Source organism: Hakea prostrata, chromosome 1, assembly GCF_041222555.1.
Source record: "Hakea prostrata isolate BN-2017 chromosome 1, UWA_Hpros_2, whole genome shotgun sequence".
Classification (NCBI taxonomy): domain Eukaryota; kingdom Viridiplantae; phylum Streptophyta; class Magnoliopsida; order Proteales; family Proteaceae; genus Hakea; species Hakea prostrata.
The window spans coordinates 9,805,024-9,831,619 of NC_142600.1; the positions used below are offsets into that span (position 1 = coordinate 9,805,024).

The 26,596-nt window shown below is 37.5% G+C and overlaps 6 protein-coding genes and 1 non-coding gene across 8 annotated transcripts; 4 read left to right on the forward strand and 3 right to left on the reverse strand.

Moving 5' to 3' along the window:
- Positions 1-2,740: 2,740 nt before the first annotated feature.
- On the forward strand, positions 2,741-9,682 carry OEP16-1 (outer plastid envelope protein 16-1). 2 transcript variants are annotated; one of them, XM_089161738.1, is made up of 7 exons: positions 2,741-2,843; positions 2,947-3,104; positions 3,195-3,246; positions 3,552-3,583; positions 6,189-6,222; positions 6,337-6,404; positions 9,345-9,682. In XM_089161738.1, exons 2-7 carry the CDS (start codon positions 2,991-2,993, stop codon positions 9,483-9,485), a joined length of 441 nt encoding a protein of 146 aa, XP_089017864.1. In that variant the 5' UTR covers positions 2,741-2,843; positions 2,947-2,990; the 3' UTR covers positions 9,486-9,682. The 2 variants fall into 2 exon arrangements, with proteins under 2 accessions (XP_089017864.1, XP_089017855.1); XM_089161729.1 differs by having other exon boundaries at positions 2,752-2,847.
- Positions 9,683-9,772: 90 nt separating this feature from the next.
- On the reverse strand, positions 9,773-12,251 carry LOC149027325 (Tetratricopeptide repeat (TPR)-like superfamily protein). The gene is made up of 2 exons (XM_089161717.1): positions 11,827-12,251; positions 9,773-11,628 (listed from the first exon to the last, which is right to left on the reverse strand). Exons 1-2 carry the CDS (start codon positions 12,178-12,180, stop codon positions 10,378-10,380), a joined length of 1,605 nt encoding a protein of 534 aa, XP_089017843.1. The 5' UTR covers positions 12,181-12,251; the 3' UTR covers positions 9,773-10,377.
- Positions 12,057-16,614, forward strand: LOC149027326 (ATP binding microtubule motor family protein). Its single transcript, XM_089161750.1, is given in 15 exon segments — positions 12,057-12,648; positions 12,651-12,753; positions 12,867-13,035; positions 13,303-13,696; positions 13,827-14,032; positions 14,140-14,447; positions 14,540-14,699; positions 14,759-14,849; positions 15,139-15,207; positions 15,295-15,599; positions 15,704-15,750; positions 15,895-15,916; positions 15,995-16,057; positions 16,163-16,201; positions 16,287-16,614. Coding segments are annotated over 15 exon segments (2,121 nt in total). The 5' UTR covers positions 12,057-12,545; the 3' UTR covers positions 16,329-16,614.
- A 612-nt stretch (positions 16,615-17,226) lies between these two features.
- LOC149027327 (metallothionein-like protein type 2) lies at positions 17,227-18,152 on the reverse strand. The gene is made up of 3 exons (XM_089146725.1): positions 17,988-18,152; positions 17,703-17,786; positions 17,227-17,557 (listed from the first exon to the last, which is right to left on the reverse strand). The coding sequence occupies exons 1-3, from the start codon at positions 18,050-18,052 to the stop codon at positions 17,461-17,463; spliced, it is 246 nt and encodes an 81-aa protein (XP_089002851.1). The 5' UTR covers positions 18,053-18,152; the 3' UTR covers positions 17,227-17,460.
- Positions 18,153-21,103: 2,951 nt separating this feature from the next.
- Positions 21,104-21,957, forward strand: LOC149027328 (metallothionein-like protein type 2). Its single transcript, XM_089161774.1, has 3 exons — positions 21,104-21,277; positions 21,454-21,522; positions 21,617-21,957. The coding sequence occupies exons 1-3, from the start codon at positions 21,213-21,215 to the stop codon at positions 21,702-21,704; spliced, it is 222 nt and encodes a 73-aa protein (XP_089017900.1). The 5' UTR covers positions 21,104-21,212; the 3' UTR covers positions 21,705-21,957.
- A 1,305-nt stretch (positions 21,958-23,262) lies between these two features.
- Positions 23,263-24,190, forward strand: LOC149027329 (metallothionein-like protein type 2). Its single transcript, XM_089161761.1, has 3 exons — positions 23,263-23,472; positions 23,652-23,735; positions 23,825-24,190. Exons 1-3 carry the CDS (start codon positions 23,408-23,410, stop codon positions 23,916-23,918), a joined length of 243 nt encoding a protein of 80 aa, XP_089017887.1. The 5' UTR covers positions 23,263-23,407; the 3' UTR covers positions 23,919-24,190.
- A 2,319-nt stretch (positions 24,191-26,509) lies between these two features.
- Positions 26,510-26,582, reverse strand: TRNAK-CUU (transfer RNA lysine (anticodon CUU)). Its single transcript has one exon. It is a non-coding gene; the product is annotated as a tRNA-Lys (tRNA).
- Between the last annotated feature and the right edge of the window lie 14 nt (positions 26,583-26,596).

The following is a 26,596-nucleotide window of genomic DNA, read 5'->3' on the forward strand; positions in this document are numbered from 1 at the left end:
ACAGTGGATCCCTTGTGGATCTCATGTGGACCCCAAGTTCTATTGTGTTGTGGAGAAACGTCATAGGAGCACATATTTCTACAAGGAAGTGATCTAGACTCTTAAGAAGTCAATTCTTAAACATGTGGCAACAATTAAGAGTGTGACGAGAGCACAATCATATCCCATTGGGAAGAATCCAAGCTCAAAGTTTGAATTATTTACTCATGGTGGATGGGCTTTTGGCATAGTTATGGAAATCTCCGTGGTAGTAAGACTAAAGAGTTCTTGGGTCAAACTTCCATCTAAACCTTTAGAAGGGGGGGGGGGGGGGGGGTTCACATTTTAAATTTTTTCAAGAGCAAGTAGTCGATCCTAGTTCAACTACCTATTAAAGGAAGCGAAGAAGAACTGTTAATCGCAGCATTGGCTCCCTACTTCAGGTGATTATGTGAAGCTCAAATTTGATACTTCTTTGATGAACTCTAAAGGTAGGTTGGGTTTCATTATAAGAAAATCTAGAGGTGAGCTATTGGTTGTGGTCTCCATTCCTACTAATTTTTGAGGTGATTGAAGGTGAGGCCTTGGCATTAAGAGAAAGTCTTCTTCAATGTTTAAGTAAAGGCTTATGGTGGTTTAAAAGGGGGTGGATTGCGAAACCTTAGCTAATTTTGTCAATGGAATAGCAAAGGTTCATATTACCATTCACAATGTGGTGAAGGACATCAATTTCTTAGCATCTACATTATTAGATTGTATGTTTGTATTTTATTCAGGGGAAACTAACAGTTGTGTTGACTTCATGGCAATGATGGCTATCTCTGTGCCGAACAGAGTTCACTAGCCTAGGTCCACCTCTTGATGATCCAAGATTTGTATCTTGGATGTTTGTTATTCTTTGCTTGAAAAAATGTTGAATTACAAAAGAATAAAAAAATGTCTCACTAGATTGTCGTGGTTCAAGTATTTACCACGACAAATGCCATAACAGTGTAACTGATCGCCTGCTTGAGGCTAAGTAGGTAATGATAGAACATTTTAGCCGTTTTCCACTCCATGATTAGTTAACACGTGCATTATTATCACCACATGTTTTTTTGAGTGTTTTTTGTGGAAGTTTTCTAACAAAATAATAATAATAATAATAATAATAATAAATAAAAATTTCAACGTCACCTCAATAGGTAGCCCCTAATATTAATGCTACCCATTAATTTAATCAATTCATCAGGAGTCTCTCTATTATTAGCACCTTTAGTTTTTACTTTTCCATTTCCAATATTATTTCTACCTCCTAAGTTTAATAACATTTTTTTCAAACTTTTTATGATTATGAGAGAGAAAGTAGTTATATATGACAAAGGGAGATAAAAGACAAAAAGTGGGTCAAGGGCCTTTAGTTCAAAATTATCCTTTGTTCTTTTGAAATATCTAAGTTGCTTATAAGTTATATTGTCATTTAACTTGATTTCCTGACGTGAGAGGACAACGGTCTAACCCATTGTTGAATCAATATCTCAATCAATATGTCAATTCATCTCGACTACTCGTTGCATCTCTTGGTTTAACACAACAAGACTATATGCACAGAACTTAAACAAAGTTCCACAGGATAATTTTGGTATATTTTTGTATTATGGAAAAATCTCTTTGACGAATTAAATAGCTCACAAGGTACCATAGGTTGCGTTTGTTTGCAAAGGTGGGGTGGGAAAAAGGGGGTGAGAAAAAAAAACATGGTGGGGTGAGGGAGAAGAAAAGGAAAGGAAAGGGTTTTGTGGAAAAGGATGGGGTGGGTCCCCTTTTCTTTTCCCAACTTTTCCTCAAATCCCACCAATATGTGGGGTTTAAGATGAGTGCCAGACAAAGTCCTAGGCAACCAAACACTCACCATTTTAGGATTTAAAAAGAAATTCACATTTTTCAAAACACTTTTTCCCACCCCACCTTTATTCCAGCTTTTGGATGAGTGCCAGGTCCATAGGTGAAAAACACATTTTGAAAAAAATAAAATAAAAAACTCATATTTTTCACCTGTGGGCCCCACACTATTTTTGTGGTTGGAAAGCCATCGGGAGAGCATAGAGTGCTCCTTTAACGGGGAGATGGTCCCGATTTTTATTTTTTTTATTTTTTAAAAGAGGGGATGCAATAGCGCTACTGCGACCTAGCGCCCCTGCTACGCAATGTTCGGACTTTTTTATCAAGTGCGACCTTTGCAAGCATTAGCCTTATGCACTACCAGTGCAAGCATTGACCCCGTTAGCGGAGCCCCACTAGAGGCCTAATATAGTCCACAGAAGCCGGTAGCACTCATGTCCAATGCAAGGAACAGAGGAGCAGAGGAGATTTGAACCTAAGACATGAGGTTTACCAAACCACTTGGGAGTGAGCTTGGCACCACTAGATCACCACCCCGGTGGTAGATGATCTCAATTCGAGTGCTGGTGCTGAAATTTTTCCATTAATTTCAGGGCACGTTGCTAAGGGATGGTTAACCTAATCAAATCAGTGGACACGTGTGCGGTGAACGGATACCATCGTCCATCGTTACCTTTATTTTTTTTTTTCAAGTTTTATTTTTCTATATTTGTTCACTTCACGTATGATCGCCGAAGAGTCGCTCCCGCTCAAGCCAGTCATCATCAGACGTGAAGTGGAAGAAATCAGACAAGAACCTGATTTTCATATATTTTTGTGCCGAGATTTGGGAAATATAAACGGACGGTGTTGACCCGATGGGTGTTTCAGTAAAACCACAATTCAGTGAGCATCGGACAAAAAGAGATGAATCTCTAAACCCAATCACAGATACAGACAGAAAACGGAGCAATCGAGTGTCTCATTCGAAAGAGTGTCGCAGAGTAGGTCGGCTGAAGTGTTGATTTTAATGATTTTTGATCGTTTTCTCACCACAAGTAAATTACAATTTGCATATTCTTAGGGTTTTGAGCTTCATTCTCACAGAGTTAACAAGGTTAGCCCGAAAACGAAGATAAGATCGGAGGAAGATGCCGAGCAGCAGATTTGCTAGTTCAATCTCATCTCCGGATGTCAGCGTTTCCATCGACATGGGAAATCCGTTGCTTAACCGCACGGTCGATGGTTTTTTAAAGATTGGAACCGTAATTTCTTCGACCTCTTCTTATCTTCCTCATCTATTTTTTCATTTTAGAAAGTTTCAGCCATATTCTTGGTGTGATCTGTTCTTGCAGGTCGCAGCGGCAAGAGTAGCAACTGAGGAAGCGTTTCACTGTGTTCGCAATGGTTTTTCACCCGTCTATTTATTTATTTATTTGTTTTTACATTTCTGTTTGCAATCATCATTAAATTATTAGTCTGATGAGTTCATATGATATTTTCTTCGCTTCCGCTACAAATTCTTGCAAAAGTACACGCGTGCAACATGAATGCATGCATTTACTGATCTTGTGGTGGTGAATTTTTTTACTCTGTGTGTTGGTGTTGTTTATTCGATGCATCATTAATAGATTGCGTATATTTATTACTTAATTTTATTTAATTTCTCCATACGTAACAAATATTTATCTAATTTTACCATAATGGTACAGGGAGCGTTTCCAAACACAAGTTGGAGCACTCGGTAAGATGCCACACATTCCTTCCAATTATTGTTGTTCTCATACCATTTAAGTAGAAGCTCTTCTTAATTTTCATAATGATCAAGAAATAAGCTTCATAGTTTTTGCTTGGTTTGAAATTTGGGCCAACAATTGGCAGATTTGTATTCTAAAGCTTAAAACTCTTCTATACTCCATTTTAATATACGTCCTATCTGGCCGGATTCAGACCAGATCTGATATGGTTTTCAGAAAAGCAGATGAGTCGGTGTTTTATTTTCTTTATCAGTGATCAAACAACCAAACTGCTGAGTCGGAACTGAAATTCCACACTGAAATGGTTTCCCAATATGCAATGCAAATTTTCAAAAACACTAAATGAGGGAAATATTTAGTATTCCTTGAAATATGGCATTCCCTTAGGATAATTTATCCAATAGTAAGTCCCAGTCCCCTTGTATGAAGGTCTTTGTTGATTCTCAACCCCATGAAGTGCAGAGGTTATATGGCATGAACAAGGTTAGATACAAGATTTCTGTTCTTCTAGACTTTCAAAACCCTAGCCCCTGAATTGACTCCTTGTAAAAGATAAGAGTTTTTATATGCTTAAATTGTAGAGTATGATTATGCTGGCAATGAAAACAGTCCAGGCTTCAGATCATTGCATGTTTTTTCTATGATAGGCACATCTTCTCCTAAATAACTCTTTTAGGAACATACTAATAATCATTGTTGAAATGTTGAAGCATATATGCATGCACTCATGCAAGCAGATGCATTGCAATTTGCAGCTATTTTTTTTTTTTTGAAATGTATGGTGACAAACCCCTTTCAGGCTTTCAAATGCACATTTTCTGAGTGAATCACTGAATATTGCGATGAAAACCCCAAACCTTTTATGATTGAGAACTGTCTGAAGTTAACGTAAGGAATGTCACTATTTTATGCATCTCTGTTGCAGTCCTTTGGAAAATAGCAAAGTTGGACACTTGAACCATTTTAACATTCTGAAAGCACACATTCTTTTTCAAAGTCATGGCATGCAATGAGATGCTTGAATTTTGATGAGGATTTTTAGAATTTGATAACCAAAACCAGGAGAATTCAGTCAGAGATTAGGTTGAAATAGGATCACAGAGACAAGGACAAACAAGATTTGAGAGAAGTTTAAATAAATTAAAGAGGAATAGTCAAATTTTGCTCAAGTTCTAGTTGAAGTTGTATTACGTACTGAGGATGAGTTGTTGCCAAGGTTCACTGGAATCTAAGGATTAGGTTCTCAGTTTTGGACCTATCCTACTTGGAGAAGGACAACTCAACAGTTACATGATCACAATGGACAAAATGGGGAGTGGTTTGGATGAGTACAGAGGAGAATCAAAACCTGAACTTGCCCTTGGCGCTTGACAGTGAGCTGCTAAATTGGTGTGGTCCTTGGTTCAATCTCATGGCAGGGGACCGATCCAGATGATAGGATTCTGGGGCATTGGGTTGGTTTATGGTGTTGATTGCAATTCAAGCCATTGGAATATGCAGGTTGAGCGAAGACCACCCTAGGGAGATCAAAACCCTTCTTCTGCAGTTCTTTGGAAACACCAGAAATGGAAAGAAATACTGTTGAATAAGAAACGAAATGAAGAATTAAGCGAAGAATAAGAGTTATTGGGAACTCACCTGTAACGTCAGTGAAGAAGGAAGAAGGCTGTGGTGGACCTAAACCCAAGTTTTCTAATTTCATTCCAATCTTCCATCAATGGATTATATGGTATATAAAAGGAAATGCAACTTAAACTAGAATCCTAGTCATCTAGGAAACTAGAACAAATTAGGGAACAAACTATCTTCACAATGTATGTGAAAATCAATTACAAAAATATACCCAAACAGCTTTAAGAAAATTCCAACCTCCTTTGAGCAAAATATGTTTCATGTTTTAGGTCTGATTTGTCTGGTCTGGTTTTTCAGCTGGTCCAACCATATGGTAGTGCTAGTGTGCTACTGCGTTGATCCTGAATTATTACGTAACTTTGACTAACTAGGAAACTGAAAGAATAAAGCCAAGAGATTGAAATACGGCTGAATTTAATAGACTTTTTCAGTTTTTCTAGCTCTAGCCTAAATTAAAACCTTTAATAAGAAACAAAATAAAGATAGATGACTTTAATTAGAGTAACTAATAAATTGAATTCCATGTTCAATACCAAAGGCACAAGATGTATAGATCCCAATCCAAGGCTTATTTTCACTAAAATATGCCCACTTTTGCTGATTGTCTGAATCACTTCTTGCTGGACTTGTCAAATGGACCACCTTGCATATCATGCCTCTTCAGCAGCAACTTGGTTCATCATTGATGATCATGGGATGGTACCCGATCTGGTGCAATATCTGGGAAAACATGGAATTTGGTTTACCTTTAGGGACAGAAGGCTAAGTATGGTTAGAGCGTCCAGAAATCTCTGACACTGAGGTCTTAGTTGACCATCCTTCTGATGAAATGAGACTCTGATTGTATCTGCTTGTCATTTTTGTTGGTGTTGTTATTGCTGTTTTGTCAGACTGAATCAGCATACACAAATGCAAATAATAAATTTTCTAGTTTACTGATCGATCTCACTGTAATTACAGCTGAAGAAGATGTGCAAGGAGGGTGCTTATTGGGGTAAGCACAAGTGAAGATACAGATGGTTTAGGCCTAGACAAAGTCTGCATGCAGTGATTTCTTTACTTCTAACATAGAGAACTGATAAAAGTAGTTCTTTTATCACATTTGCAGGGACTGTAGCTGGTGTCTATGTAGGTACACATTATGGGGTGGAAAGGATCCGTGGCACAAGTGACTGGGTAAAAGTTTCTGATGTCTCTCCGGTTCTTTTCTTTGTTAGTTTTTTGAGTTGTGGTAATTCTTCTATTTCCAATAAAAGAGTCATTCAGCCTGTGTTCCTGGCTTTGATTGCTGGCATGCTGATATAGTTCTTTGTTTTGTTCAAATTGCTCAATAAGCTGATTTGGTTGTTTGGTACTCGAACTTGGAAGCTCCTCTGTACAGCTACACCTCATTTTGGAAGTGAGAGACATGTCCTTTTTTCCTGGGGATGTTTTTTCATACATTTGACCCTTTGTAGCAGAAAGAAGTTGTACTTCCTGTTGACCATCTATCCAATCCTTGATAACCCTAATAACTAGAGAAAGATATAAGTTACATTTTTAGTAGCCTCTCTGGGATGAGGACCAATAAACCAAGATCCTTGATGTTGACCAGACAAATTAGGGTTTACAAAACCTCAGGGCATGATTCAATTCCATTTGGGGCTTCTAGGTTGAACAGGGTCTGAGTTAGGGTTATAGGTCTAGGGTTTTTTGAAACAAGAATTTAAACTGTAAGTTTTTGTTCAGTTTCAGATTCAAGTTTCTAGGATTTAGGGTTTGGGAATTTTAGGGTTTCAAGTTTTTAGGGTTTAGAAGGTAACTAGGGCAAAGACTGGGATCAAGTGCTAATGGGAGTGGAGGAGTTGTGGGTTAGAAGGAAGGGGAATTCTGTGGAAGGGATCGAGAGATATGAAGTTTAGGGTTTTGGGGAAGAAGAGGGATGGCTGAATGGGTTTTGGGGTTTTTTTTTTTTTTTTTTTTTTTTGGGGGGGGGGGGGGAGGGGAGGAACAGCTGGGGTGCGATGGGGAGGGGTGTAAGGGTTAGTAAGAAACTAAGAATTGTTACTAACCTGTTTTAGAAGGCCTGTGATGGAGGATGGATGAATGGAGACAGACCAGCAGGTCTACTGACGGAATTTCCTTCAGTTTGAGACTTGCTGCAACAAACTTCTCCATGATTGTATTCCAAATTTGTGTCTTGTTACAAGCATGGGTTTTCTATTTATAGCTTTTATTACTGGCTCCTAATAGGACTTGACATAAAATTCAGGTTCAAACTTAAACAGGACTTCTACTTATCTCATCCTAGATGACTCAAATGGATTCCTAACTTCCAATGCTGCTGGGCAACAAGCCTAGTTATTCTGTCGAGCCCTGGGAATTTTATTGGGGTGGGTGTAGTGGCCTACATCACCTTTTGTAGCAGAGTATGGATATGTATCATATATAGTTTGGGATGCTTATGGACAAAAGTAATCTTAGATATGTTAACCTAATTTTCCCACTGGAATTAAATTTATGTAACATTGATACAATAAGTCAATGCAAACCCTGCACAAGAGAAGAAACGTCTCTGGGGCCAGTTGCTAGGGTCCTGTTTTTGCATCAATATCACTGGCAGCACCATTGTGCTCCACTTGGTGCTGGCAGATCCTATTGGTTGGTCTTGATCTAGTCTCAGTTGAAAGCCCCCATGTATGGTTTGTTGGCTAAATATTTTAAGCTCTGTCATAATAGCCCAATCACCCAAGTGTGGATGCTTTGACTTTTGTACAAGTAAATCATTTGGACTCAACTTCCCTTTTTCTGTTTGTTTTGCTTGGCTTATTCAGTTTGAGTGCATAAGATGATTATAATCAATTAATTAAACTTCTAAATAGTGACCCACATGACATCAGAATATGTACTTTGTCAGTTTGTATTTTCCTCCATACAGTATATCAGTGTTGAATGCCAAAAGCAAATTGTGCTAAAGTAACTTAATTATTTACATTTGTGGACTCCCCCTTTTATAGGTTTTTCAGAGGTCATGTTCAAGCTTCTATTCTATTATTGTTTTTGATGTTTTCATGCAAAACCCATTACTCAAGCAATGCTCAATGGCCTGTTCCATGTTTCTGTTCTGTTGCTTTTAACCATTTTGTTTTCTTTTATATCTTAGTCACAAAAAATGTGAGTAATTTTGGGTCCTATCGAGATTAAATTTAGTGTGCCTTCTATTTTGGGCCAATAATTATCTTCTATTTTCTTCATTAATGTCCTATATGGGCATTGTAACCATACATCAGATTGAGAGAGTGGTTAAGAAAGGGGTTCTCTTTCATGGTTGAATGTTTCTCAATTCTCAGTTTGAAGGGTAAACCATTGAAAGTTGGTTGAAAGCTCTCAACATGGTCTGTGGGAACTGAAGTTTCAACTTTTGACTTCTACAAGTATCTTCCCTTATGTGCTTAACCTGTTGTTAGGTTCACATACTATGTGATTACAACTGAAGGTGTGATCATAATCCACGACCTATAGAACATATAGGGGGAAAGAAAAAAAAAGCATCAAAAGACTACAAAAAGTTGATGTGTCAGTTATGTCAGTCATTAAAGGATGGAATCCCAGCATGGAGAGATGCATCCTCTAGTAAATTAATTGGTAAAAGCCCTAGGATTTGTATCTTATGTACCATCTGCATCCATTTATTGCAAAAGTGATTTCTGGGCCACCTGATTTACAGTGCTTCCTTTGAGACACTAGTTGATGTAATCAAAGGAAGTAAGAAAATTTGCAATATCTTAAGTTAGTTTTTTATAGGATATTTTGCCACAGGTAATAGGGTATCTATGAAGTAAGCAAGACTAGGACACTTATTTGTTTGATTTTGAAACTTACAGACCAGGAAATATGATTTGATTGCTTGTCAAAGTCCCATATAATGTTCTGAAGTTTTTATTTTTTGGGGGGTACAGAAAAACAGACTAGGTCTTTCAGTTGAGAACTGAAGTTATTTTGGGGTATATTTTCAGGCCTTTGAAGTTCTATTGGTTACGTTTTAACTTGGAATGAAGAAAATAAAGTTTGTAGTGATTATAAAAGTGAAGTCAATTAGTTCACGTCTCATTGTCATTTATTTTGTGGTTTTTGCAGAAAAATGCCATGTTTAGTGGTGCAGTAAGTGGGGCTCTGATATCTGCAGCCAGCAACAAGAGTAGGGACAAAGTCCTGGAGGATGCTATTACAGGAGCTGCCATTGCTACAGCAGCTGAGTTCATTAATTATCTTACCTGAATTGAACAGAACCAGTGCTACTGCTACGCCCAGATTGTAAAACAGTTTGCAGAAGAAGACATTGTGTACTGTTTGCTTTCTCACTGACTCAACTATAATAACTACTACGTTCTGTTGATCAAATACTCTTTGAATAGTTATCATGGCTGATGATAGCAGAATGAGAGAAAGCTTCTCTGTTGCACAAATCTAGATTTTTAGTTCTATACCTAAAAGTTTGAATAGGCACATGATCTAACCATTCGACACTTGTAGGAAAATTTTGTTACTGACTAGCATGTAGAAATCGTTTTAAAAAAATTAGAGCTAGCTTCAATACATTTGACCCCCAATGCCATTTTTTCACACCTTAGATTACCATCTCATCTTTATCTAAATTGGAGCCTAAATTTGGTTGGCAGATATTCGATGATTATCCATCGATCAAGTTTCAATCAACTAAACGTTTAGAAAATAAGAGCAACCACCGTCAATGTCAGACAAATTCTGATATGGCAACAAATCGAATCGGGAATGTATTTGATAATTTCATGGTTCAATTCCTTCAAACAAAATACCTTTTGATACTAATTTCATTCTATTTGCACATTTGGATGTGTGAAGAAACCAAACTAACAACGTTAGCAGCTTCTTTAATCATTAGAAACAACAATTACATTTAATTTCAATACATTACAAATCTACAACTAGGATAAAAATTAAGTTCAAATTATGATACACTTGGGGATTTCTTTTAATCTGTCAGAATGATATGTTTGGTTAATTGGTTCGATTTTTCTTTTGTTAGGCCAACGGAGCTTCAAAAAAGTTTCCCCATTTTCAACCAGAAAAGCCTACAGGAGAAAAAAATTATTCTCTTCTTCATTATTAGTCCATAGTGTATGAACTGAAATCAATTCCGAAACTGCTCTAAAAGTTTCAGGAGGCCGTAGGTCTCGGCATCTGGCCTAGCCCCTCCTAGAATCATATTTCGCAGAAGATCTGGATCATAAACCTTAGCTTTAACATGGGCTCTAATCAAGGTATTATACACAAAAGTATACCGAGTGTACCTAGCTTCCTTCAGCTCCCCAAACAATTTCTTTACATTCTCTATACTACCCATGTCTGCAAAAGTTTCAACTATTGAGTGTGTGGTTTCCAGCCATGGGGCTGATCTCCTGACCTTGTTAGTGGTTATATGATCTCTCCCTACTTCAAGAGTTTTCAGGGCTTCCTTCATCAACCCTGCTTTCAGGCAACAGAGTGTGAGATGACGATAGGTTATAGCATTTGCTTTACACACACTGTTCTCCATTTCCTTGAACAATTTTGATGCTTTATCAACAAGGCCATGTTTGCAGTATACGTAAATGATCGAGTTGTATTGCTCAGTGTACCTCAAATCTTTACTTGATTTCATTTCCAGCCAGAGTTCTTCAGCTCGGTCTAGCCGTCCAATTCTTCCAAATGCTTCAATGGAAAGAACAAAGCTCTTGTTTCTAACATGAGGGTGTTCTGTTATATTACCCCAAGTGCGCTCAAGTTCCTTTTCCTTGCCCAAATAGCCATACAACATCAGGAGAACATCCAAGGTTGACCAATTATTCCCTGTTTTCACCTTTTCTATTGCTTCAACATAGGCCTCAGACACAGTATGTAACCTTGCCACTGCATGTGCTGTAGCCAAAATACAGTAAGTTATTTCATTAGGCTCGACTTGTGCTCTTTTCATATCATCAAACACCTTTGTCAATCCTTGAATGTTGTGTTGGTTAGCTTCAATTTTCAAGAGGATGTTATATGTGGAGACGTGAGGAGCAACACCATCAGCCTTCATTTGAATGAGGATTCTTGGGATAGCTTTCCTACGGCCAGGGGAGGAGTGGAGGATTATGAGACGGTTGAAGACATAGGGAGAGATCGAGTGTCCCAGTTCTCTCATCTTCTTCATGTATGCCAACGACCGTCTGATGGCAGCCTTTTCCAAGCAGGCCATGACAAGATTGTTGTAAAGCAACTCATTCTGAAACTCAGGAGGGACACGGGAGAAAAGACACTCACCTTGCGATATCCCATGAAGCTTAACCGTGAACTCCAACAGATAAGAGTAATCGAGCTCTTTCAACTTGTAGGGTCTTTCTCTAATCACCCATTCCATTACCTGTCACAATGTAGCAGATATTCCAGTTAATAATGCATCTCTAAAAGCACTTGACTTTATAAATGTTACTCAACCAAGATTGAAGAGGTTCATTAGGTGGCGCAGTGGTTCTTTTGAGCATTTAAGCAAACACATAGTGTGCATTAAGAAATTCAATGTACGATGAGCAAGAGAATTATAAAAGAAGAGGGGAATCACCTCAAGGGCGCGTTTATTCATACTGAGTTTCCTGAGTCGATTAATGGCGTGGAAGATATCGCCTCTATGAACGGGAAATCCGTCGCCCATCCAGCTCTGGAAGGCAGAGAGAACGGGTTGTCCTCTGGCAAGCTTCTCAATCTTGTAAGACAAGCAGTTCCTAATCTCCTCCTCCTCCGGAAGCTCTTGGGTTTGGTGTCCCACTGAAGAAACATTTGAATTTTGGGTACTGAAGCTGAAAGAAGAAGAAGAGATAATTTGGTGGAATGGTGGGAAAATGAATCTTCTACATATAAGGGTTTTATGGATGCTGCGGAAAGCCTTCCCTTTCCACCACAAACCCACTACATTCATTCTACTCAATTGATCTGCTGCTAGAAAATCTCTCTCATGTTGCAGCTTTGAAACTTTGAATATCTTGGCGGGTCTGTATACCTCGTTCGATACGATCGGATTTTCGTTGCTCCTTCCCGTTTGCTCTTTTGGTTTGTGGGGACCAAAAGACGTGATAGGGCGCGTGTCACGAGTGAGAAGCGGATCTGACACTCGACTTTTAAAATTGGAACTCGTTGTTTGCTTTCCCTCCCAACTTCCAACGGTCGTAAACTCAAAGTCCCACTTTCTCAGAATCTCAAGGGGATTTCCCTTATCTCTAGAGATCGGTAACTCTGCAATTCAAAACTCTGTCTTTCAACTTTCAGGTTCGTTCCAGGTCTCCGATGGGAAGCCTAACAGAACTCGCAGACGTTCCCACACTGCCAAAATCACACTTATCTTCCAAAGTCAGGGTAATCGTAAGGCTACGTCCATTTCTCCCCTCTGAGACTCTGCGAGAGGTGGAAATTCAGTTCCGTGCATCTCTGCTCAAGCTCAAGATTGTGATTCTGGCGAAGAAGTTGTTGTTCATCTCAAAGATAACGAATCGAGGTGGGAAGAAAGAAAGAAAAAAAAACTCCTTTTCTTTGTCCAACCCTAGATGGACTGTGATTTTGACGCTGAAACCGTTCTTTTTTGGGTTTTCTATTTCTTCGTCCTTGCAGGCGGAAAGAGTGCTATAACTTAGATTCATTCTTCGGTCAGGAAAACAATACTGTGACTCAGATCTTCCAAAAAGAGGTCACCCCTTTGATTAACGGGATTTTTTGTGGCTTCAATGCTACGGTTTTTGCATATGGTGCAACAGGTAGCGGAAAGACTTACACGATGCAGGTATTATTCAGAAAAACTTCATCTCCCCCTTTGACTTCTTCCTTGAATCTGGGTTCCTTCATATTTTTTATTCCTAAAATATTTACTATTTTCAAGTAATTACGGCTTTGATCTCAATGGTTTTTGTGGTGATTGAGAGGTGTTCGGTATCACACTTCATTATCCTAAGTGATTTATTCTCAGTTTGTTTACCTCTCATCCTGTTTTCTGGCTTCTTTTTACTCTGATTTGTAAAATTTAAATGTTCTTCACCGAGATTCACTGCAGGGGTCGGAAGAGCTTCCAGGTCTCATGCCTCTGGCCATGTCAAGGGTTCTCTCTATGTGCAAGAGCACTGGAAGTTCAGCGGAAATTTCTTATTATGAAGTATACATGGACAGGTGTTTTGATCTCTTGGAACCTAAAGCCGAGGAGATTTCTCTATTGGAAGACAAGGATGGGCAACTTCAGCTCAGGGGACTTTCTAGGATCCCTGTAAGTTCCATGTTTGAGTTCCATCAGATTTTTGCCTCTGGAATCCAAAGGCGCAAAGTTGCGCACACAAGTCTCAATGATGTCTCAAGTAGAAGCCATGGTGTGCTTGTAATTTCCATTTGTTCAGCTTCAGGTGATGATTCCAAGGGTCTTTTTAAAGGAAAGCTGAATCTCATTGACTTGGCAGGTTGGTTATTCATCTTGGGATCTTGTTGTTGGGTAAAATTGATCATTAACCACTCTACATGAGTCAACTTTGAATTTGCCATCCCTTTATTTTCTCCTTTTTCACACTAGGTATAATTTAATTCAATCAGGTAATGAAGACAATAGGAGGACATGCAATGAGGGAATTCGTCTGCAAGAGAGCACCAAAATTAACCAGTCCCTTTTTGCCTTGTCCAATGTTATCTGTGCTCTCAATAACAATGATGCCAGAGTCCCCTATCGGGAAAGCAAACTGACCCGAATATTGCAGGACTCTCTTGGAGGGATGAGTAATTGTATGATGGTTGTTTGTCTGGTAGGGAGTTTTTGGTTGCTTTCCTCCACTGCCTTATTCATTCTGCTGCATTAAACAATTTTTAGAATTTGATGAGTACACTTATTTGTCTTTATTTTCAATTATAGAATCCAGGAGAGTATGACGAATCTGTGCGCACCGTTAAATTAGCAGCTCGTTCGCGTCAGATTTCAAATTTTTCTTCAGATAAAAAACAGGCTACTCCAAAGGAGAAAGTCAGCATGGAAGAGAAGCTACATGCTTGGCTTGAATCAAAAGGTAAGACAAAGAGTGTTCATAGAACTGGGGCACTTTGTTCTCCATTTTCAATCAAGAGTCCCGGTTCTATTAGTTCTATGAAGAGAGCCAAGCCACATCAAACTCCTGCAAAAGGAAAGGTTGCTAGCATCCAAAGTGAATCAGCTTTCAAAGAGAGGTAAGCCCCCAAATATGGATTCTAGAGAAGCAACCAACATTGTATTCAAAGTTTATTCAATGTCTTGTATTTCCTCCTTTTATGTTTCACAGAAGCTTATGCTACTCTGGAGAAAAAGATGAGAGCTGTACTGGTTATAAGGACCATTCTAGCAGCATACTAGATGATGATGAATCAAGGATTACTAAAGATGAGAACTGTAATGATTGCACCAATATCACACCATCTGTTGTGTCGCCCCCGGGGCCAGTTGTTGGTGATAAACATATGCAAAGCACCATTTTCATCCGTAACAAGAGCTCTTGTTGCAGGACATGGGTCTTAAGACAGTGGAGGAATGCGTGGAAGGCAGTGATGCTGCAAGAAGCAAGCTTAGTGTTCTAGAATCATATACCGTACCTGGTACTTTCTGAACTTTCTGAGTCCATAGTCTACTGACTCTCATGTTTTAGAAATTTCAAGACAATCACTGTTTATATTTAACTTGGTGGGCATGTTGCTATAGAAAATTAAGGAAATAAAATGAAAGTTTATGAACTTCTACATTTTTTACCAGACATACCAAGCAGACGAAATGGGTTTTGAAAGGTTTTGATATGATGGATCCTCCCCCTTCCCCCATGCACAAGGTAAAGAAAATCCTGGAGTTGTAAGTCTTGTGTTAATCTAGTTCTGTTTCTTTCTTTTGCAGTTGAGTCTATGGATAAAGAAAAGAAGATGGCCATGCCATCTCTCAACACCGTGGGATCATCACCAAATCGTGAGTGGATTAGGACTTCCTTTTCACTTTGTTTTGAAAAAACGTAGAGCTACAGTGGATGCATAACTTCATTATCTTTTATTGCAGGTAAAGCTTTGGCCAATGATGATAACATAAAAGCAACCATTCCATTCACCAACTCTCTAGGCTCACCATCAACTACTGATAGAATTAAAGAACTACAAGATTCTATAAGAAAAGTTCTCTCTCCCATTAACACCAACATAAAAACCAAAACCTTTGAAGATCTCTCATCTAAAGACCGAGTATGTTTAGTTTTCTTTGAGCCCAAGACTCCTAAAGCACCTAGTCCTATAAGCTTTGATACCAATGGGGTTCAAACAACTCACACACCGCTTAATAAGTTCAATGCCCGGACTTCTAATTTGAAGGTTGGTAAAAGCAATAGCATCGCGATTTCTTCTTTCTAGTCACTTCAATTTCTGTTCTCACACCTTACCAATTTGTTGATTTGTTTGATTTGGTGGACTTGCAGAGCTCCCTGGTTCACGAGTATCTCGCATTCTTGAACACTGCCAGCAGGTAGTTTCTATTTCTTTATCCTACTAAGTTCATTTTCTGTATCTGGACCAAGTTGTACATTGTAGATTCTCATCTGTATCTGGGCCAAATTTACATTGTAGATTTTCATCTCTGATGTTTTTTATTTATTTCCTTTGATTACAGAGAAGAATTGTTGGAGCTAAAGGTATATTCCAGTTTACAAAATTGTAAGAAAAGAACCCATTTCTTTCTGTTCTTAATGGTTTTTTGTTTCTACAAACAGGGGATTGGACAGAAAAGAGCAGACTATATAATCCAGATCAGAGAAACAAGCCCCTTTAAATCGGTACGAAATATTATCTATATGAGTCAATTACTGTCTTGCTTAGAAGTAGTAAAAGAAATGTCTTGGTCAACCCTCAGAGGCACTAATAGCTTTGGGTTGTTGCAGTTGTGCGACTTGGAGAAGATGGGACTTTCATCCAAGCAGGTAAAATATAAAACACTGTAATCGCTTTTCCCTGCAATCTTTCAGTTTGATAACAACCACCAATAATTACATGAAACTCCTACAGGCCCATGATATCTTCAGGAGAGCAGCAAGAGAAATCTTATGATTAACCTGAGAATTTGCTCAAGACTAGCGAAGGAAGAGAGCAAGACGTCTTGTTTCCTTGATTTTCTATACTAAGTAGTTGCATTTGTTTTGAGAGAAGTGTGTTGCCATGGGCTTCATGGTTAGAGGTGTCAAATGTGTTGTTCTATATTAGTTACATTATTTTGAACAAAACATATATATGTTAAATTATGAAAGTTTGCATTCCAGGGTAGGAATGCCAATCTTCTTTGTAATTTAAAGTGTTCTTATCAATTATTTAGAACAAAATGGAAAAAATGCCAATCCTCTTTGTAAGGATTAGGTTTGTCAGATTGAAATCTCAACCAAAATGTGTAAATTTTTTTACTTTTCCCTTAAATCTCAAAATGAAAGTGAAAGAAAATTTGTTTAGTGATGTGACAATCCAATTTTTTCACCCAAGCTATTTGGTAGAATTTTGTGAAAAAATTGAGAAAAGTAAAAAGTAAAACTCACTACCATCACTTTTCCATAAAACCATTTCATTTCCTTCTCCCTCACCCTACTACTACACATGGGACTCACATTTTTTTTTTCTCACACGCACAACAAACGCAGCTTAAGGCAGAGCCATTTTATTTTATTAAATTCTAATGCGTTGAGCGGTTCAGAATATTAAATAACGTCAATATCGACAATAATTTCATCCAACCATATCCAAAATTTAGAGTCAAATCTCCATCGCTGAAATTATTGAAGCATGACAGCGACGATTATCGAAAATCACCAAACCCACACTATCCACACCCTGAGAGAGATGGGACAAAGAAAACCCAACCATGTCAGTCTTCACGGGATCTGCAGTTTCAAACCCAGAAACAAAAGATCTAAAAGTTGTGATCTACACAGCAGAAGTAGAACTTGAGTAGCTAACAAAGTAGAAAGGGGTTAAGATTTGCCCATTTTCATTAATGACCTTTCTTTGAAACCCAGACACATTAACGAAAGAAGCAGCCATTAAACAACTGCAACACCCAACTACTGCTAGTAGGAATTATTTATAAGCTTCACCCAGAAACGACTCCTAAGAGAAAAGCTTCAAACCAGACCGATCAACTACATAAAATATATAATTCTATATATTATTTTGTCCAGTCTTCCATCTTCGATCTTCACTTGCAGGTGCAAGGGTTGCAGGTGCAGTTGTCTCCGCATTTGCAGCCTCCGTTCTCGGCACCTACGCCCATCTCGGAAGCAGCCTCGAAGTACCTGTGCGAAATTCATTGTGTTCCATTAGCTGAAGGGTTACGATGAAAACCAAACAATTAACACAAGGTTAAGAGTAATTTCTTCATATATTTGATGGGCTTTTTTCATTATGGCGTGGGAAAGTGGTGAATTGAACAACACATACGCTTTCTCAGGAGCGACACCAACGATGATGGTCTCTGTGGTTGTGCTCTCCCCAGAGATGGAGAAATCTGGGTACATCTTGCACCTGCAAATCATCCCCCACAAACAAACAAACAAACCCATCAATTCAAAAGCCCCAAAACAGATCTGAGAGACCAACCCATCCCAATCAAACCCAGATGACTAAATATCATGCATGCAACACTAAAGAATCGAACCCTTGCGTCTGAACTTCATAAACAGATGATTTTGAGTAGAACCCAAGAGAAGACTAAGAAATTCATACCCTCCGCAGCCATTGCCGCACTTGCAGCCAGAGCCGCAACCACAGTTTCCTCCGCAGCAAGACATTCTGTTTTGAAAAAAAGGAGATGAAAACACAGAGACTTAGGAATGAACTTTGAAGGAAGAACACTTGAATCGTCTCTGCTATGATAACTGTGGTGAACTTAATGCATATTTATAGCCAGTTAAGCACAAAAAAGTGAAATCAATGGCATCTATACCATACACTTGTCAAAATCTGAGGCAGCTCTGCATTTCACGATCAAATATTTCAATGCTTTCGTGGATCCCTAACACTTTTCATCACCTAAAAGTTACACCTCTAAATTCTGAAAATAGATAATGGAACACAAGAGAAACTTCAGGAAGGATAGCATCAACATCATATCGAGCAATTGGGATTAATATTCTCTGGTCAAAGGAGTCAAGAAATTATTTTAAGAGGTTTTTGAACTTTACAACCCCTTTCATCCATCAAATCCCAAGACCATCCAACGCATATGAGAGCAATACTAGTTTGGCCTGAGCTACAAAAATCAAATCCATTAATGCAAGTGTTTTTTAGGGCAAAGATTATATGAATTCAGAGATTTCAAATCTCAGGGTTCATAAATGTGAGATTTATATCTGTTTGGTTATGAAAATTTATTGATTCGTGAAATCTAGAGTTAGGAGTATAGGGTGAAATCTACCATAAAAGCGCTAAATATTTGCACATTCACAAAAATTACGTCGATCGAACAGTTTTTCAGAATGAATCCACGGATTTCATTCTACAACTAAACAGTTAATTTTATGAATTATGACTCCAAGATTCAAAATTTCTAGACTCATATAACCAAACAAGCCTTTAAGAAAATTATAATGTACATCATATGATCTTAAATGCAAGCATTAATTGCACTTATTAAATGTTCACTTATTGAATGCTTGATTATGGATTTAAGTTCTTAAAATAACTCTTAAAAAAAATGAATTTTTTTTTTAGAATGAAGATTATGTATACATTAATTTAAAATTAAATTAGTGATTATGTCTATACAAGGCCTAATCTTTGAAAATGACTCTTCTAAAAAGGACGAAAGAGGAAGAAGGATAAAAGCCTGTATTCTCAACTTTAGGGCCACCATTGCCACTACCACCCAAACCCAAATGAGTACACCACTGTTGTAGTCATGTGGATGGTGGCACCAGTGGGTTCCTTCTGGTGCCTTTATATAAAATAGAAGTGACTTGAATATTACATTGATCTCTACCTCTCATTGTGTTCTTAATCTTTGTTCTTTCATTGCCAGCCATTGAGAGTTGGAGAGAATAATGTTATGTGGGATTCTTGCTCAAAAGCACTCTTTGGGCTTTGGAGCAAATCAACTTTTTGTTCTTCTTTTCATGGAATAGATTGACTGGTGCATGAGAAAAAAATATCTATGTGATTGATGAAAAAAGAAGAGATGAGAAAATCCGCTCTTGTTTTCTTTCTCTCAAGTGTAGTCAAGCCTGACACCTTTAGAATGTAGCCATAATAAATGGGTAGGAAAAAAAGCAAGCAGCTTAACATAAGTTGTGTATGACTGCGTTTGTTTGTTGGAATAAAAAGATAGAGTAGGAAAAAAAGAGTAGAAAAATTTTTGAAAAAACATAATTTTCCTTCAATTCTTAAAAATATAGTTTATTTGGTTGCTTGAGATGGAAAAATTAAAGTTAAGAAATTTGTCTGGTGTAAAATTATTATTTTTATTTTTTTAATAAAAATATATAAAATAAATATGTCCTTATTAATATTTAGGTCGAAAAAAAGACATTTACGAAAAGACATAAAAGATATAAGAGAGATTCATGGCATAGAGTCACAGATTATAAAATGCTATTGAAATATGTTCCCTAAGAGCCAATATAAGAGAGACCCATGGCATAGAGAAACAGACCAAAAAACACAAAAATCACTATCTACCGAGAATAAAAATACCGAAAAGAAAAAATGCAAATTTTACTTTTTATATAATTTTATAATTAAATTCTAAATTCAATAACAAAACTTTTTGTCTTTTGCTTAATTGATGTAAGTGATGAGTTAGGTAAAAGTAAACCTACTGTTCTCCAACAATATAATTTTGCCTGGAAAACCTATTTTTATATTAATTAAATATCTAATAATGTGATTATCTTTCTATTTCATTTTCTCTTATATATAATATTCATTTGATTCTTATATGCCGTAGACTACACCAACGGTCATTGTTAATTGAAAGTTAATAATGGATGGAATCTTTTTATCTTATTCAGTTAAATGAAGCTTTCGTGTCACTCTCATCTTCTCAATATTCCTCATATGGACAAGTTTACCTTGCAAAAGAAAACATCATTGATAATATAGTATATTAGTACAACATAAAATATATATATTTTTTGAATATCAGAAATTTAATCAAATAAAATTGAAAGTAAAGTACTTGGATTCAAATTTGTGTTCTTTCACATTTTTCTTCATTTCTTCCATTCTCATTTCTTGGGTTTTTGATGATGACAAAAGATTTATGATTATGTATATTGAACCAATTAGATAAACCTACATTTTATGGGGATGATTATTGACACTTTTAGATCAATAGCTGAAATTTGAATAGATGTTATTGATGGCCGATTGATGAGGAAAGAGAAGAGTTCAAATAGTAGAGGTATATGCTCCGAGTTTGGATCATCTCTCCTAACACAGAGCACCGGTGCTCTAACGGCTGTTGACCACAAATTACTATAGAGGCCACAAGACAGGATGATGATGTTTATTTTTTTTATTTTATTATTTTTACTTGTGGATCCCACATCTGATTATTTTTTTTACTTGTATGACTCTTCTTAACCACACAATAAATGTAAAATCTCAAACTTTTGAATGCTAATAAAATACATCAGGATCGATTGAAAATAGTGAATTACTGAAAATCTATGAATTTTTTTCTTTTTGGTTTTTGGTAAATTTCAGATCTCGTGTGCAATTTTGGAATTTTGATAGTTTGGACGGATGTGCATGAACTTCTGAACCGCCTCGAACGTTAGTAACAAGTGTGTGGTGATTACAGCGCTTCGTCTCTCCCCAATTCCCTATAAATTGGGTTCAAGTTCTACATTCATGTCACGGCAAAGTCGGTTTTCGAGTGTCTTGTAGTTATCCATTTCATCGCTTCTTGTCTGTAATTCGTTTGATTGTCCTTATCTTCTCCAAGAGAAAATGTCTTGCTGCGGAGGAAACTGCGGGTGCGGTTCTGGCTGCAAGTGCGGCAACGGCTGTGGAGGGTATGAATTTCTTTCTTTCTTTCTCTGAGTTCTTTCCATGTCTGTGATTCTCTTGTTGGATTAATTATGCAATATTATTATTTGTAGAGAACTGGGTTAGTTGAGTTGAGTTGGGTCTTTCTGGGGGATTTTAAATTGATGAGTTTGTTTGTTTATTTATTGGGAGCGATCTGCAGGTGCAAGATGTACCCAGAAGAGAGCTCCACCACACAGACAGTCATTGCTGGCGTCGCTCCTGAGAAAGCGTATGAATAGTTAGTTATTTTCAGTTTTTAGTACCTGAACCTGAGGGATTCCTTTAGCTAATAGAATTTCAATGAATTTTATTTGGGTTTGCAGGAACTTCGAGGCTGCTGGTTCTGAGAACGGTGGCTGCAACTGCAAGAGCGGAGCCAACTGCACCTGCAACCCCTGCACCTGCAAATGAGGATCCCAGAGGGATGATGATCTAGCTATTAATCAATTAGATGTTATAATGAAATAATCTCTATAATAATTTATAGAAATATTTAAGTTTTGAAGCTTAGCCTTTGGAATCGTTTGTGTGAAAGCTTCCAAGTAAGTGTTACTAATTACTAGTAGTCGTTGGGCTGTGTTGCAGCTGTTTCATGGCTGCTTTTTATTAATCAAAATGGGCGAATTAAATCTATCACATCTTTATAAATTTTCTATATATATTGTTTGTTGGAAGTTTACAGTCCCACCAGCTGAATTTTGATACTCTTGAAATAAATGTCACCTCTTAATTCATTTAATTTATGAATTATATCCGGATGAAAATATATTACTACGAGTTTCTCCTATCGGGAAATTACCAGCTATATGGTGATGCTCATAAGATAACATTCAAGATTTATGCTGGACATTCTTCCTTCTTCCAATTAAGGATAATATTTTAAATAATTAATTAAAAATTAATTGAAACTAGATAATAGAAAGTTTAATTAGTAAAATGGATAATGGAGGAGGAGGCATTAATATTAAGAGACCACTTGGATGAGGGTGTGGGACTAAATATTTTCAGATACTTGTAAAAATCTATGTTGGTTTTCAAATGCAAACCTATTTTTCTTGTCTAATAATTTTTTTTGAATATAAATATTCATGCACTAATTTTTTTTGAATATAAATATTAATGCACGCAAATACGGTTCAGTGCCAACTCCTTCACATGTGATGAGTGATAGAGGTCCTTCACATTTTTTTTCTCGTATATTTTAGTATGTATTAAGAGGAGTTTAGAATCTAGATCATTTCTTTCCGTGAGAGAAGACGTATGTGTTACATTTAGGTCCGTTTCCAATTCATTTGTAACTACTTAAAGGCTACATGCTATAGTGTTGGGTAGTCAATATGTAACACTGAGTTGTTAAGTTTGGATCGTATCTTTTGACGGAGAGCATTGTGTATTGACAACAAATTACACGGACACAGAATTAGCGTGATGAGATTTATTCTTATACTTATGGGTCTTATATAATTTGTGGTGGTAATGTTTTGATCCGTAGGGTAGATGATCTACACTTTGAGTAACTTATGATTGAAATTTAAAGTGGTGATTAAATTTTTTTCTTTTTCAATAAAATAGTTATAAAAGAAAAACAAAACATAAAACGAGTGGTTCAACCACAACTTTTGATCCCCCATTCGCACCTCTACGTGAGAAGTGCAGCCAAACGCTGCTCAAAGGTGGGTCTCACGTTTAGTGTTGGTGAAAACGCATAGTTACATACCTTAAGCGCAGCTTCATACTCTTATTAGGGCAGATTCATACTCTTATTAGGAGGGGCCCACGTGGACCCACTCATCTAGAAGTTTGAGCGGATAAGTATGAATTAATAGTCCGTTTCTGACGGTGACATCATCGTTTCTCTCTCCTCTCCTGGTCATGCGCATTTCAGGAGGTCGGATGACTCGGATCAGAATTTCGATCGAAATTTCGGCTTGATGGTTAAGGCGCATGACCAAGCAAAATTATCTATATAAACCGGGTTAAGTACTGCGTATTCTCCAATCCAGTGATAGTTTCGAGTGTTTTCTGGTCACCGGAGGAATTATTCTTCACAAATTCCTTCTTTCTCTGTTTCGTGTTGTAGCCATTCCTGTCTGTATTTCTTCTCCAGAAAAAAAATGTCTTGCTGCGGAGGAAACTGTGGATGCGGCTCTGGCTGTAGCTGCGGTAGCGGCGGCGGAGGGTATGAATTTCCTTCCCAACACTTGCAATTCTCAGTTTCTGAAGTTTTAACTAATGAAATATCCTCTTTTTGCCATGCTTCAGTGTTGGATGGATGAATTTAGCGAACTGGGTTGGGTTTTCTCTTAGATCTGTTTTGGGGCTTTCAAATTGATGGGTTTTGTTGGGTGATTTTTGCAGGTGCAGGATGTACCCAGACTTCTCCATCTCTGGGGAGAAGGCAACTACCGGAACCATCATTGCTGGTGTTGCTCCTGAGAAAGCGTACGTATCTTTCCATTTCCTAAAAAATTATGTGAAGAAGAAATTAGTGGTTTTTTTGTAACTTAATTTTTCTGGATTGGACTGATCAGGCTCTTTGAGGCTTCCGAGATGGGAGTAGGAGCCGAGAACGGTGGCTGCAAGTGCGGAGAAAACTGCACCTGCGATCCCTGCAACTGCAAATGAGGATCCGAGAAAGATGACTAATTACTAGATGTTTATAAAATAATAATAATATATAGAAATATGTTTTCGTAGTGATGTTGTTGGTCTTGTGTGAAGATTTCCTTGTGAGTCTGTGGTGTGGAAGCTTCTGAGTAAGTCCTAATAGTAAGTTGGAGTTGCATAGTTTCATGGCTCTGCCGATTGTGTGTGTGTATTTGCTTTGTCGGAAAGAGGCTGTTAATGAAACACCTTGTTGCTTTCTGTTGCAGAAATTTCATTATTGCTGCAAATAATTGCCTCTTCATCTTTACTCAGTTGTTTTTCTTTACAATTGATAATTAAAGCGATCAAGATCTTAAAGCAGGAACCATTCACCGCTTAAAATTATGGATTTTAGGTTTTAGACATTTCTTCAAAAAGAGCCAGCGTTGTCTCTGGTATGACATGAACATCATGACCCTTGGGATTGTAAATTAGGGCATTGTTGAAGGTCAACCGTACATCTAGGGCAAAATCAAGAGGTTATGCATAGATGTTCTTAACCATATATTTGTAGTCACGAAGCATCAACAGGGGACACGGTTGTTAAAAATCCAGCCACGCTTATGCTTCATCAGCTTGAACAAGATTTATTTGCCGTTCAGACCTAGGAATGTCGTGAAGGAGGACCGACGGAGGGTGAGTAAAGATAGGTTCATTTACCGTTCGGTTCAATCGTTGAACCAAACTAATGAGCCGGTTCAAAATTCCCCATTGGATGGCCGCCGATAACTAAAAAATAACATTCGACCGGGTCGAATAATGGCCGGTTCAATCGCCTTGGACAAGACTGGTTCAAAAATTAAACCTAAAGGTACCGTCAACATGAAAGAACCTAACAGTTATAGAAGTACATGTGATCCAGCTAAAATTCAAAATAAGCAATCATGCTTTATATAAAAACTACAACTAACCCACATTAAGGGAGAAAAATTCTACGATCGGACTATTAATGATGAGACTCGTGGATTGATCTAACAACAGTAAGCGATAAATCCTAAATAAATTAAAGCATAACATTGTTATAAAAAAAAGTAATTAAATCATTTTCTTTCATACTATATTTCAATTAAACTTTGCAAGTGGTCAGAGTTCTTTGGTGGTGCTCACGTTGACTTAGTCATCGAAGGTGACTTTCTGACCTTAGAATTGGCCCGCATCTCAAATTAGTCTTGCTGAAACTTGAAGGCCTCCGACAGTGGTATAATTTTTGGGCAAGTCATGCGTGAAGGTGGGTGGATGAAAAAACAGGCTACCTAGGTGGAATGGGTGTTGACGCCTTTTAAAATCTATAAATATATCATAGGGGAGTCGACTCATATTTATATCCTCTACAGTTTGCAATCGTGCAGTTCCTTGCAATTCATCATTAGGATTGAGACACTTAGCAATAAAGTTGTCCAACTACCCCAATTAAAATCCATATTAGGGGATTCATGATAACAATCCACTCAAAGTGATCACCATGTTTAGATCCTAGACACCCTTTAAAATCTATTACACATATTATAGGAGTAAACTCGGATTTATTGGGTTTCACTGTCATCGGGGGATGAATCTCATGTTCCAGATATCGGATTATTTGCTTATAGTCAGATTCAATTAGAAATGACTCGTATCTACAAGCAATCGTCTCCAATAATTCTGCTCTAAAGCAATAATTTCTCCTTCTTCTACATAATTATCTGATATTGAATAGATAACTTTCTGAATTATATTCTTGCCTTTATTCCTCGGAGTTCTAATGTAATAGAAGATCTGTTATTGAATGGATAACTTTCTGCGTTATATTCTTGCTTTTATTCCTCGGAGTTCTGATGTAATAGAAGATCTTTTAACCAAGAAAAGAACATTTTGGTTTCGCGCTGAAAAAATGGTCGATTTCAACTCGGATTTATATCTCGATAATTTGCAATCTTATAGTTTCCCACAATTAATCATTAGGATTGAGGCACTTAGCAATAAATATTCAACGACACCAATTAAAACCCATATTAGGGGATTCATGATAATGATCCCTCAAAGTGATCATCATGCTTAAATCCTTGAAGTGGCGCGTACACCTCATGCGGGCTTCAAATAACAATAGTATAATTTGAAAACTGATAAATTTCTTTAAAAAAAAGTGTTTATAACAATTGTTGTATACACCGCCCGTCTACAAGTGGGGCTACACCTGTCATGCGGGCTTCAAATAACAATAGTATAATTCAGAATTATTTTACCTTTTTGTAGATGGATCATGGGATTCTAGATCTCTTTATGGTGGCAGAGGATGCATTTTGTGGACGCTCAATAGGTTTTCGTGACAGCATAATGCATTGGAAATGAAGGTTCATCAGCAGCTTTAATGGAATTGGAGGCAATGAGAGATGGTCTCCTCTTGGAGAAAGGTTTGGGAATTTCGAAGGTGCATATTAGCTCGGATTTTAAACTCTCTAGACATTGGTAGGGTTTGTCACATTTCTTTGTTGTTTCCCCAAGCTTGTTCCTCTCCAAGCCTTTGTTTTTGGATGCTTTTATTTAATAAAAATAATAAATAACAAATGTGTTTATGACGATTATCGAACACACGCCCACCGTGGGGCTCGAACCCACGACCACAAGGTTAAGAGCCTTGCGCTCTACCAACTGAGCTAGACGGGCTATTTGATAAAATG